The sequence below is a fragment of the Lissotriton helveticus genome, chromosome 12 (genome assembly GCF_964261635.1).
Source record: "Lissotriton helveticus chromosome 12, aLisHel1.1, whole genome shotgun sequence".
NCBI classification, from domain to species: domain Eukaryota; kingdom Metazoa; phylum Chordata; class Amphibia; order Caudata; family Salamandridae; genus Lissotriton; species Lissotriton helveticus.
In genome coordinates, this window is record NC_136073.1 from 872,667,080 (window position 1) to 872,680,515 (window position 13,436).

Here is a 13,436-nt window from a genome sequence, read left to right on the forward strand (position 1 = left end):
GCAATTCTTTTCAAGACTAGGGCTGTCACCTCTCGATTATAAACTAAATGTACCGATTTTTGAAAGAGTGTATTGTAGAAAGCTGGGAGAGTGTCAGAGTATGTGTCTTGGATAAGGAGTAGGAGGCATAGTGACGATGATGTGAAATTTAGTTACATACCCGATAACTGATCTGGGTTGCGAGTGAAAAGGTGTTGGTTGAAATTGTACATGTTAGGCTGGGTCTTCTAGGCTGCTCTTTTTTTCATCCACTGGACTTGACTTTTATTCAAGCCCATTGTAGGTACTCAACGTAATTTGGGTTCTGTTCTAGATCATAACTATGCTCTGATGTCAAAAGGGACATCCAAAGTAAACTCCACCTTTCTGTGTGATAGGACAGCAGCACCCTCAACTAAGGATATGTGGTGGCTAGCAATAGTGAAAGGGCAATTTTCCGCCGGCCATGTCATTTTATTTGTTTTTAACAGTACCCCTCTTTGGGAAGGCTGCCTACTGGCACTCCCCAATAAACAATCCATCTATCAGAAACCAATATGCATGATGTACATGAGTACACCTCATTTGATTAAGCTGGGTATGCTTATTGTAGTATTCCACATTCTATATTCTAATTAGAATTGTTATGTACTAATAGAATTGTTATGGTTTCTCCCTATCTAGACATTCTTATTAGATTGAATGTCATGTTCAGTTAAGACTATGTACCTGTTCCTGGTGGTTGTTAAAGCTGTCTCCTACAATAAACTCCTAACTACAATCCTGCTGTCTCTTCATGACTACAACATAACTTGGCGACGATCGGGATATTAAGAAACAAGAAAAGAACCCACATTTCTTCTCAAGAAAATTTTTCTTCTTCTACTACAAAAACGAAAAATGGAGACAGCGTTCACCTTTTCTACATATTAAGGTACTGTTTAATTTACTATGTATATGTGCTGAATGATTGCACCAGCGGCTGTTAATATTACTCAAGTGCTTTGATTGCACCCGCGGCTGTTCTTATTTACTTTCTGCACTCAAAACGCCTGAGAACCACTCCGCTCGCTGTTTTAAGCATTTTATGGCACTTACAGCAACGCGTGAAGCTCCGCTTCGATTTCACAACTTTTAAACTATTTAAAAACCATTTAGCCTTTCTCCAGTATTAACACTATAAAAAGAAGCATCTTTTGAAAAACGAAGCCTACCGCTTGTCACAGCTCGCGGCGCCGTCCCGCGCTGCAGAAGCATCTCCATTGTCATCGCGCACACGGATTTCTCTGCTCCGTCCCTACCCAGCGCATGCTGTCATCACGCTCCCAACGACGAACGCTGCGTTCCAGCAGCCATTTTGTTACCGAAGCGACCGGCTACTTTTCCGACCTTGTTTCTGGCTCAGCCATACATCAATCACCACTACTCAGATCTCGTTCCAAACCACATCATATTAATTATTTACTATTTTGAACAATTTTAACTTATCAAAAAAAAAAACAAAAAAAAAAAAAAAAATTTTATGTAAAACTTCTTGGATTTAACAAGGGTGATGAATCCTACAAGACAACAGTAACTACTTTTCACAAGTTTCGTTGTCTTTATCAGTGATTCCATTCAAAACGACAAGATGTCAAACAACATTGCTTCCCCAGCACACTTTCTTCCTTCAGCTGGTGATCCCAAAGTGGAATGGGATCTTTGGTATCCGACTTTCCTGGCTTATGTGGATGTAGTGGAAGAAGATGGATGTTCCCCCAAAAGAAAACTTGCGTTATTAAAAAACTGTCTTGGTGGTGCTGGACTCAAAGAATTGGAAAGCTTACCTCCTATTGAAAATGTGGGTGCTGGTGACTTAAATGTTTTTGAAGCGGTAATTAAACAATTGAGTATCAGATTTGGGAGGAAGATTAACACAGTTATGGAGAGATTTAAATTCTACTCCAGAATTCAGAAAGAGGATGAATCAATTGAAACTTATGTATCTGCATTACGCTCTTTAGCTAGCTCATGTGCTTTCGAAACCATAAATTTTGATCAGGTTTTGAGAGATCAAATTATGATGCGTACCAAAAGTAAAAAGATTCAAGAACGCTTGTGGATGGGCACTGAATCTTCACTCAGTGCTGTACTAAATATAGCTAAAGGTATTGAGCAGTCTGAATTGTTTGTGAATGAAATAAGAGGTCATGAAACTAAAAGTAAAATAATAATTCCTGAAGTTTCTCTTGTAAGAAACCCTACCAACTATAAGAAACCTACGTTTTTTCCTCCTAGGAAGGAAAATTTTAACAGAAATAACACTTCCTTTCCTAGAAAATTTCAAATAATATGCTATAGGTGTGGAGCTAATGATCATGTTGGCAATTACAAAGGCTGTCCAGCATTGAACAAAATTTGCATCAAATGTAAAAAGTCAGGTCATTTTAACAAAATGTGTAAATCCTCACAAAAAGTTAATTATATGTCATATGAGGAATGCGATAATCTCGAGCAACCATCTGAAATTAACACTATGTTATGTGTGGGAGATACAGAATGTAAAGGCTTTCCTAGTGACATGATATCTATTAATGGCAAAGAAATATCCATGCTCATTGACTCTTGTGCCTGGTACACTATAGTTGGCAAGAACATTTATGAAAAATATTGGAGTTCAATGGAACTTCTACCACCTGATATACATCCAGGGGGGTACACTGGGAAGAAAATAGACCTTGAAGGCTACATGTGGGCCGACATTAAATTTAAAGAAAGAACTACCAGAGGGAAAGTATATGTATCCACCAAAGGTGCATCTATCTTGTGTTGGCCTCACCAATATGATTTAGGGATAAAACTCGACCCCAATGCCACCCCTCCTGTATATGTAGTTCCACCTGAAAATGATTTTAATCTCCAATTAAAAAAAGACTTCCCTTCCATTTTTAATGATAATTTGGGAGTTTTTGCCAATTTTAAACACCGTATCATACTCAAAGAATCAGCTATTCCTGTCCGACATCGAGTCAGAAACGTACCCTTAGCTTATCGTGACAAACTTAAAGTAATCTTGTCAGACCTTGTTTCTAAAAAGATAATTGAACCAGTTGAGTCATCTCCATGGGTTTCGCCAGTCGTTTTGTCTCTTAAGAGCAATGGTGAGCTTCGCCTATGTGTGGATCTCCGCAGCTTAAACAAGGAGATTTGGATCGATAGGCATCCCCTACCCCACATACATGAACTAATCTCTACCCTTTCAGGTGCATGTATCTTTTCCACATTGGACTTAACCAGTGCTTATCACCAGGTTATATTACACGAAGATTCGAAATTTTTAACCACTTTCATTACACCTGAGGGCATGTTCCAGTATTGCCGTATGCCATTTGGACTAGCCAGTGCGGCATCTGTCTTTCAACGTCTCATGAAGACTGTCCTGGAAGGTTGCGAAGGGGCAATTGCCTTCCAGGATGATATTTTGATACATGGAAAAAATTTTGAGGAACACGATAAGAACCTTATAAAAGTGTTGAATAGTATCCAACAATATGGTTTAACATTAAAGCTGTCCAAATGCAAATTTAGACAGAGTAAAGTTCAGTACTTAGGTCACGAAATTTCTGCCATGGGTATCAAACCCAAACTCAACCATATTGAAAGCATAACTAAAGCTCCTGCACCGGTGAATAAAGATCAGTTAGTTTCCTTTTTAGGTCTTACTGAATTTTATAGTAAATTTGTTAAAGATTATGCGTCTAAAGTACATCCTCTTAGATCTTTATTAAAAAAAAGATGTAAAATATTTATGGAACAATGACCACCAACATGCATTTGATTTGTTGAAGCAGGAAATTATCAATGCACCATTTTTAAAGCCGTTCAATCTAGAGAAAGAATGTATAGTATATGTAGATGCAAGCAATGTTGGGTTCTGTCTTGATGCAGAAAGATAAAGGAGAAGAATATGTAGTTTCTTATGCATCCAGGACCCTGCGAGGTGCTGAGTACAATTACTCCACTATAGAAAAGGAATTACTAGCATGTACTTGGGCCTCAGAACACTTTAGACAATTCCTCTGGGGAACTCGTTTCCATTTAAGAACTGATCACAAACCATTAATTAACATGCTTGCAGCTGGTGGTGGTAGAACACTTACAGCGCGTCTAGCACGTCTAGCTGCAAAATTACAGGAATTCCAATGTGTTGTCGAATATGTCCCGGGGCGTTTAAATGTGCACGCGGACTGCATGTCCAGGTTGCCTTTAGTCAATTCCGTTTTTTCTAACCATGTAAATTGTGATTCAGATGTGGTCTTCAATATTGATGATGTTAATAATAGTAACATTTCAGATTCTAGTAGTATTTCTGAACCTGAGTGGAGAGACGCAATGGCAAGTGATCCCAGTTTACCTTCGTTAACCAGGTATTTACAACATGGTTGGCCTCAGGAACGGAATTTATCTGGCGACATCCTCTCTTTCTTTAAGATAAAAGACGAACTTATGTTTGACCAAGGTGTCATTGTCCGTTGTGACAAGATTGTTCCTCCAGTCTCACTAAGAGAAAGAATTATTTCTATGGCTCACGAGGGACATATGGGCATGTCTAGTACCAAGAGACGTATTCGCGAATTTTATTGGTGGCCTGGCATCGACAAAATGGTTGACAAGTGGGTCAGTTCTTGTCCTCCCTGTGCTAAAAGTGATAAAGTAGTTAGACCTTTAGTTGTGAGTACTTCTCCTATTGAATGTGCTTCGGGCCCTTGGAAAAAGTTGGGCATCGATATTATTGGCCCTCTTAATTTTTCTTCTCACCAAAACGTTTTTGTAATGGTTCTTATTGACTACTTTTCCAAATGGCCAGAGTTAACACCTTAGGAGCTAGTAAACAAACCTCCCCAGTGCTGCGCTGTCCATTATCCAGTGCTGAACTGGACGTCCAGCGGTCGCACGCAGCACTGGGGAGGTAGTGCCCGTGACGACCGTTGGCCGACGGCAGCACCTAAAGGGTTAAAACTTATTGACAAAATTGGTTCAACCCAAATTGTTCAATTTCTGGATGAAGTTTTCTGCAGGGAGGGCATTCCCGCTGAAATTGTATCGGACAATGGCCCGCAATTTATTAGCAAAGAATTTTTATCTTTTCTCCAGAGATGTGGTATTGTGCACAAAAGGGTATCCAATTACAATCCCCAATCCAATGGTCAAACGGAACGTTTTAACAGAGTCATCAAGGAGTCCATTCAACTAGCGATCAAGAGCGGTTTGGATTGGAAGAAGGCTTTACGTTCAACCTTGTTGTCGTATCGCACATCTCCCAATTCCGTTACTGGGTTTTCTCCGTTTGAATTACTTAGAAGCAGGAAACCTGGATCTAAACTTATTCCCTGGTGGTTGAAAATTAAGTTTCCCCATGAATCCTCAGTGGATCCTGACAAGGTTAAGGACAGGGTTTTAGAATATCAAGAGAAGATGAAAAGGAATTTCTTATCTTCTAAGGATTATTCCCAGAAGATCAAGGTTGGTGACTTTGTACGGGTTAAATTCGGTAGAACTCTTGATAACAAGTGGAATAAATGGTCAGATCCATGCATGGTTACTGAAGTTTTTTCTAAAGCTGTAAGAGTTGAGAGTGGTAAAGTATGGAATTTTAGGAGAATCTCGTTGTGTAAAAGTAAAGTTACTGATTTGTATGCAGATAATAAGTCGAATTCTACCTCACTTCCTACTAATGGTGATTTCTCTTCCAAGCACAGTATTTCTGTTGAACAAAATGAGACATCTTATTCTCCGTTACTCGACACATTTGAAAGTGAAAATCAAAACATGGATAACTCTGTGCCTAATTGTGGTTTGGACAATGATCAGTCTAGTCCTTCTTATGATCAACCCACTGCCACGCATAATGAAATGTCTTTCGATGTTAATGTTCCTGTACTGTTGCCTAATACTTCTAATGAAATTGTCCAAAGAAAGAGTGTACGACCTAAACATACTCCTGTTAAACTACGTGATTACTTTCATTGAGAGTTACTTCGTTTTTTTTTATATTATATTGTTGTTTTGTTTTTTTTTGTTTTTTTTAGGGGGGAAGGTGTGTAGTATTCCACATTCTATATTCTAATTAGAATTGTTATGTACTAATAGAATTGTTATGGTTTCTCCCTATCTAGACATTCTTATTAGATTGAATGTCATGTTCAGTTAAGACTATGTACCTGTTCCTGGTGGTTGTTAAAGCTGTCTCCTACAATAAACTCCTAACTACAATCCTGCTGTCTCTTCATGACTACAACACTTATCTTGGGCATACACCTTTCCTGTTGCCTCCTCCATTTGAAACCAGTTATATCTGCTATGTGGTGATCGTCCTCGGCTCATTACACTTTGCCCGGGATAAGGTTTCCCTTCTCTGAGTTTAACTCAACCGTCCAGATTTCTGACACTGACCAGGTTTCAAGGTAACTGGAGCATACTAACCCCCACACATCACACCTAGGATTAGTCACAACTGGTCTGACGTGAGAGCATGGGCTAAGGCACTTATGCAGTCTGACCAGAAATAGTCATGGATTTTTTCTCCAGGCTTGGGTGACCAAGGAAACGTATTCATGTAAGAGATCTACATGGAGACAGATACATTAACAGAAATCACACTGCATCTACAGGATCTCCCAAGCCCAGCTGCCCAATAAGGGAACAAAGCAACTTAGTAGAGAATCACTTGGGTGGAGTATCTGCAACGTTGCTCATCACCGACAATAACATGAGCCTCAATACACACAATGTGCAAATGGGGCATCCAGATCCACAGTGTTCAACCTCACAAAGCAATCAGCATTCCCACACTCATACAGAGTTTGGCTCACAAGCATTCGATCTTTAATGGTTTCACATGCTTGAATTATTCCCAGTCGCCGAGGTGGGAGCCTTTGGTAACACAGAAGAGCAGTGCAGAATGATTAGCCATAGAGGTAAGCAAATAGTTAGAAAATTAATAGCCTAAGCACCTCTTTAAATATGACCCAAATGTCAGTCAAGGAGGTGAATATGCTCTGAACTCTACTCCCTCTGAACGCCATAATAGTTCAGACTTCTACTGCACTTTGTTTGTGCAAGGAATTTCTTCAGTGCTCTGCTCTTTTCTCCTCACAGAGATTGTACTTCACATTCCTCGATCAACCCCAATACCATAGCAGCCTTGTTTAAAATTCTGGTCTCTGAAGTGTGGGCAGGGGATAATTTCTTCAATTCCAGCATGTCTAAAATCCATGGGAATATTTTATCAGAACTAGTCACTTTCATTGTCGAGGAATCCAGTGTCAACGAGGTCCATCAACAAGTACCGCATAGACAACCATGTCATCAAAGAAAGCCTACTTACATTCTTTTTGACAGCTTTCAGTGATATTTTCCTCAACAACATAATAGAGCTCAGTGTCACTCCCTAACTGAGAGAGCATCTTAAAAGCCAAAGGAAGTCAGTTTCTTAATGATTTCAGAGAACCACTAAGAAGGACATTCAAAAGGTACCCCTATACGCTACCACAAATGAATGGAAGGGAAGAAGGTAATGTAGACACGGACCTCTGTTTCGCCCACGGTGCATCACTTACAGAAACAATACAGCACTTCACTTTTTTGAGAGCGGAGGACCATATGAATGGGCCTGGACTCATTCCTTCCCAGCATTCAACATGTCATCCCTAATTCGCACAGACAATACCAGGCATTCAAACACATGCACTGTTCTTTACTACTGTTTCAAGACCATTTTTAGGTCTCGTGACCTATCAATGCGCATGCGCATTGAGAGAAGCGAGACTATAGGGCTTTAACCCCATGGATGCTCAGCATATTCCCCTGCTGTGCTGAGAAATCGGAAATCCCACCCATCATGACGAGCTGGGCTCGTCATGAGCGTGCGAGGAGGCTACTTCATGACGAGCCCAGCTCGTCATGAGCGTGGAAGGGGTTAAACAAAGTTTACCTAACTGTGGCGATTTGGTGCTGTGCCCGTGGCTTTTAGGTCAATGCGCAAGCGCATTGACCTAAAATGCGCGTGCACATCACCAAATCGCCGTCTGTTCCCTCAGCCGCACTCCTCCCACACCTTTGAAGTGAAGCTTAGCTTCACTTCAAAGGCCCCGGCTGCTTCACACCCTCATGCCGCCCTCCCCGCTCCGCCCCCTCCCCTGCCCGCCGTGTGCATTTCTCCTTCCCCCCCCCCTCCCCACAGCAATGCCCTCCGTCTTGTTTCCTTTCTTGTTTTTCTTTCAGGTGAGATATCTTTTCCATCATTTGCGATAGGTGAGATATCTTTTCCATCATTTGCGATAATACAGTTCTCATATGCATTTTTTAATTATTAGCAGCATATACACAGGCGCCCCTTCGGCGCTTTTGCTCTCAACCCTACTATCCTGTCAGCCGCATCTCTATAAGTTACTCGAAGCATGGCCTGACATGTGCACAGCTTATTCCGGCACCACCATCCTGCCAGACGCTTCTGCTTTGTTCGCCCACCGCATGGCCCTATTTGTGCACATTTTACTTTCGTGCATACCCTTACCCGCAGCCTCTCCTTCCCCACTTCTGCCTTTTCGGGTCTCGCGCTCACCGCAGACCCCTTCACATGGCTCACACCCACCTTTTTTTCAGGTTACCATGCCATTCCCCACCTATCCCCCAGTCATTTCCGGGTAGGACGCGTGCACCCAGTGGACTCTCGGCATTGGCCCGCTTATTCTGCCAGCCGCTTCTGCTTTGGTCGCCCACCGCATGGCCCCATTTGTGCACATTCACTTTCGTGCACACCCTTACCCGCAGCCTCTCCTTCCCGACTTCTGCCTTTTCGGGTCTCACACTCACCGCAGACCCCTTCACATGGCTCACACCCACATTTTTTTCAGGTTACCATGCCAGGTTACCTCACTCACCCTCAACCCCTCACCCTCACTCACCCTCAACCCCTCACCCTCAACCCCTCACCCTCAACCCCTCACCCTCACTCACCCTCACCCTCAACCCCTCACCCTCACTCACCCTCACCCTCCCTCACCCTCACTCACCCTCACCCTCATTCACCCTCACCCTCACCCACCCTCAACCCCTCACCCTCACTCACCCTCAACCCCTCACCCTCAACCCCTCACTCACCCTCACTCTCACTCACCCTCACTCACCCTCAACCCCTCACCCTCACCCTCACTCACCCTCAACCCCTCACCCTCATCCTCACTCACCCTCACTCACCCTCAACCCCTCACCCTCCCTCAACCCCTCACCCACCCTCAACCCCTCACCCGCACTCAACCCCTCACCCTCACTCACCCTCAACCCCTCACCCTCACTCACCCTCACTCACCCTCACCCTCACTCACCCTCACTCACCCTCAACCCCTCACCCTCACTCACCCTCAACCCCTCACCCTCACTCACCCTCACCCTCAACCCCTCACTCACCCTCAACCCCTCACCCTCACTCACCCTCAACCCCTCACTCACCCTCAACCCCTCACCCACCCTCAACCCCTCACCCTCACTCACCCTCACTCACCCGCACCCTCACTCACCCTCACCCTCACTCACCCTCAACCCCTCACCCTCACCCCCTCACCCTCAACCCCTCACTCACCCTCACTCTCACTCACCCTCAACCCCTCACCCTCACTCACCCTCAACCCCTCACCCTCACTCACCCTCACTCACCCTCAACCCCTCACTCACCCTCACTCTCACTCACCCTCACTCACCCTCAACCCCTCACCCTCACTCACCCTCAACCCCTCACTCACCCTCAACCCCTCACCCTCACTCACCCTCAACCCCTCACTCACCCTCAACCCCTCACTCACCCTCACCCTCACTCACCCTCTCACCCTCACCCACCCTCACCCTCACTCACCCTCACTCACCCTCAACCTCACTCACCCTCACTCACCCTCAACCCCTCACTCACCCTCAACCCCTCACCCTCAACCCCTCACTCACCCTCACTCTCACTCACCCTCAACCCCTCACTCACCCTCAACCCCTCACTCACCCTCACCCTCAACCCCTCACCCACCCTCAACCCCTCACCCTCCCTCACCCTCACCCTCACTCACCCTCAACCCCTCACCCTCACTCACCCACCCTCACTCGCCCTCAACCCCTCACCCTCACTCACCCTCAACCCCTCACCCTCAACCCCTCACTCACCCTCACCCTCACTCACCCTCACCCCTCACCCTCAACCCTCACCCTCAACCCTCACCCTCACTCACCCTCAACCCCTCACTCACCCTCACCCACCCTCACCCTCACTCACCCTCACCCTCACTCACCCTCACTCACCCTCAACCCCTCACCCTCAACCCCTCACTCTCAACCCCTCACCCACCCTCAACCCCTCACCCTCCCTCACCCTCACTCACCCTCAACCCCTCACCCTCACTCACCCACCCTCACTCGCCCTCAACCCCTCACCCTCACTCACCCTCAACCCCTCACTCACCCTCACCCTCACTCACCCTCACCCTCACTCACCCTCACCCTCACTCACCCTCACCCTCACTCACCCTCAACCCCTCACCCTCAACCCCTCACCCTCAACCCCTCACCCTCAACCCCTCACCCTCACTCACCCTCACCCTCACCCTCAACCCCTCACCCGCACTCACCCTCACCCTCACTCACCCTCAACCCCTCACCCTCACTCACCCTCAACCCCTCACCCTCACTCACCCACCCTCACTCGCCCTCAACCCCTCACCCTCACTCACCCTCAACCCCTCACCCTCAACCCCTCACTCACCCTCACCCTCAACCCCTCACCCTCAACCCCTCACCCTCAACCCCTCACTCACCCTCAACCCCTCACCCTCAACCCCTCACCCTCACCCTCACTCACCCTCACTCACCCTCAACCCCTCACCCTCACTCACCCTCACTCACCCTCAACCCCTCACTCACCCTCACTCACCCTCACCCACCCTCACTCACCCTCACTCACCCTCACCCTCACTCACCCTCACCCTCACTCACCCTCACTCTCACTCACCCTCAACCCCTCACTCACCCTCACTCACCCTTAACCCCTCACCCACCCTCACCCTCACTCACCCTCAACCCCTCACTCACCCTCAACCCCTCACCCTCACTCACACTCACCCTCACTCACCCTCACTCACCCTCACCCACCCTCAACCCCTCACCCTCAACCCCTCACCCTCACTCACCCTCACCCTCACTCACCCTCAACCCCTCACTCACCCTCAACCCCTCACCCTCACTCACCCTCACAACACATATGGTGTTACAATAGGTGTCACATTTGCGAAAGATAAAACTATTGGCATTGTAAATAACAAAGCTATTAATTTCGCTATTTTCAAAACAAGCACATAAATAAAAAATGTGTCCTTTACAATACCAATAGCTCAAACTTTCCTAATGCGAGACCTATTGCATTGCTGTGCTTCTCTCCCCTGCTGCACTCTCCTGCTCTCTAGAGATGTGGCCTAACGACCAGAGCTGCCATCTAAGTGACGTAAATACAAAACATGTTGCATTCCAAATGCTATAGGTGTCACATTCGCGAAAGTTATAACTATTGGCATTGTAAATGACAAAGCCATCAATTTAGCAATTTTAAAAACCAACAAATAAATAAAATATGTCATTTACAAGACCAATAACTCCAACTTTTCTAATGCGAGACCTATTGCATTTCCAATGCTTGTTCTTATTGCCATTATATCTGTGCGCTGTGCCAAGGAAGCTGCAAGCGACATAAGTGCAACCTCCATGTATCCCCTCTTTTCCAGCCAAACTGGTGCAGAGATCGTTGGATTCCTTTCTGCCAAAGGTTGCATTGCTCTATTACAGGGGTCAGGCCACCACCCCCTCTTCCTTTTTCTCTACATCCCATACATTAAAAGAAGAAGCAAGGGACCAGTGGCTGGAACGCTGCCTCAACAGTGTTGGCGAGAAGCACTCCAGTCCAAAACATCTGCAAAGCTGCGACGTGGGTGTCGTGCATACATCCGCAAAGCCCTACTCCCTCAACAGTCAAGTCCACAGAGATGGCCATCTAACCCACTCGGCTCTACAGGACTTCTTGTTGAGAGTTCCCTGCTCAGACTGCATCTGGGATTATTTTTAAGATGAGGAATCTGCAGTTGGAACATTCACCAGAAAGAGGGTTACTAAAGGTAAATAACTTGCTGTTAACAGCTGATTTGACAGACAAAAACATGTTTAGTAAAGCATGCCTTTGCTTTAATCACTAAATCAAAATTCAATCAAAAGTGAGCACATCACGTTGTCAATTTGCAACCTTTATTTTTGGTGAGATGCCTAAATACTGCCTGAAGGGAAGTCCAAGTGGTGTGTAGGGGACCATGCAGACTGAATTTCCATTGTACCGTACAGAGGACCTATTTTTTCTCAATGTATTTTACTAGTCATGACTTTCAAAATTGTTTTGAAACAAAATGATAATACAAACTACAAATGTGGACCAGGATTAGACTCCTTAAAATCCATACCCCAAGAATGGCGTCACCAGTTGCAGGAGCTCTGATCCAGACACCAGCTCTTGATTGAAGAGGGCGATGCAGCGCAGAAAGTTCTCATACACCTCTTGGCTCTTCAGTACCCTCCGTACCTTGAATGATGAACATGCACAGATAAGGCATGAACTCTCACTGTGCTCATTTCACACTTTGCCCCCTACATACACTAGCTACCTTCCATCTTCCAATTGAATCGCTGCCTTACAATTCTGAACTAAAAAAGAAATTCAATTATTTAACAAAGCCCATCAAGTGACCCGATGTGTTAGTGAGTCTGAAAAAACGTGCAAAGTGTACACAGTTGATATGCTGTCATCAAAGCTCCAATGGGTTATTAACCTACAATTGGAGACATGATACATGCAACACTTGCTACTTTACCAAAAATATTTTAATTTGTTTCTTATTTTTTAACATAATTTATTCTATTATTAGTATCAAAAAAGTTTTAAAAAATACATTATATTCATGATATTATCCATTTTTCTTTTTTTACAATTGTGTTGTACAATTCATAGGCATATTTGCACACGAACAATGTTATCTATATCCAACCCCTATAAATTCACCACACACTCGTACTGACCTCTTGCATCCACACTCATACTCGCACATTCCATCCACACTATCAACCCACCCAAGAATACATACACCTCCTGGTCATACAGGGGACAAAGATGTTTTAAGTCTCCGTGACCGTGTTACGGGTTGGGTACACACAAGACCAGTTCTTGATAAGATTGTAGGTTAATAACCCATTGGAGCTTTTTTGCCCTATAAGGAAAGAAATATAGGTCAAGTGGGAGGTTTTCTGATGGTTTGTTTGTTGTTTGTTGTCCCCCTTTTCTCCCAGGCCTAAATTGTACAATTAGAGGAGGTTCCCTTCTTTAGAAGCACAGTTGATATGCTGGACAG

The 13,436-nt window shown here is 44.9% G+C and overlaps 1 protein-coding gene across 2 annotated transcripts in view; it reads right to left on the reverse strand.

The window, feature by feature from the left end:
* Positions 1 to 13,436, reverse strand: part of SIN3B (SIN3 transcription regulator family member B) — a 121,205-nt gene that overhangs the window by 56,617 nt on the left and 51,152 nt on the right. For both annotated transcript variants that reach the window (XM_078669354.1, XM_078669353.1), the window contains exon 9: positions 12,495 to 12,613. In XM_078669354.1, coding sequence (XP_078525480.1) covers positions 12,495 to 12,613 — 119 coding nt within the window. The remainder of the gene's footprint in view (positions 1 to 12,494; positions 12,614 to 13,436) is intronic.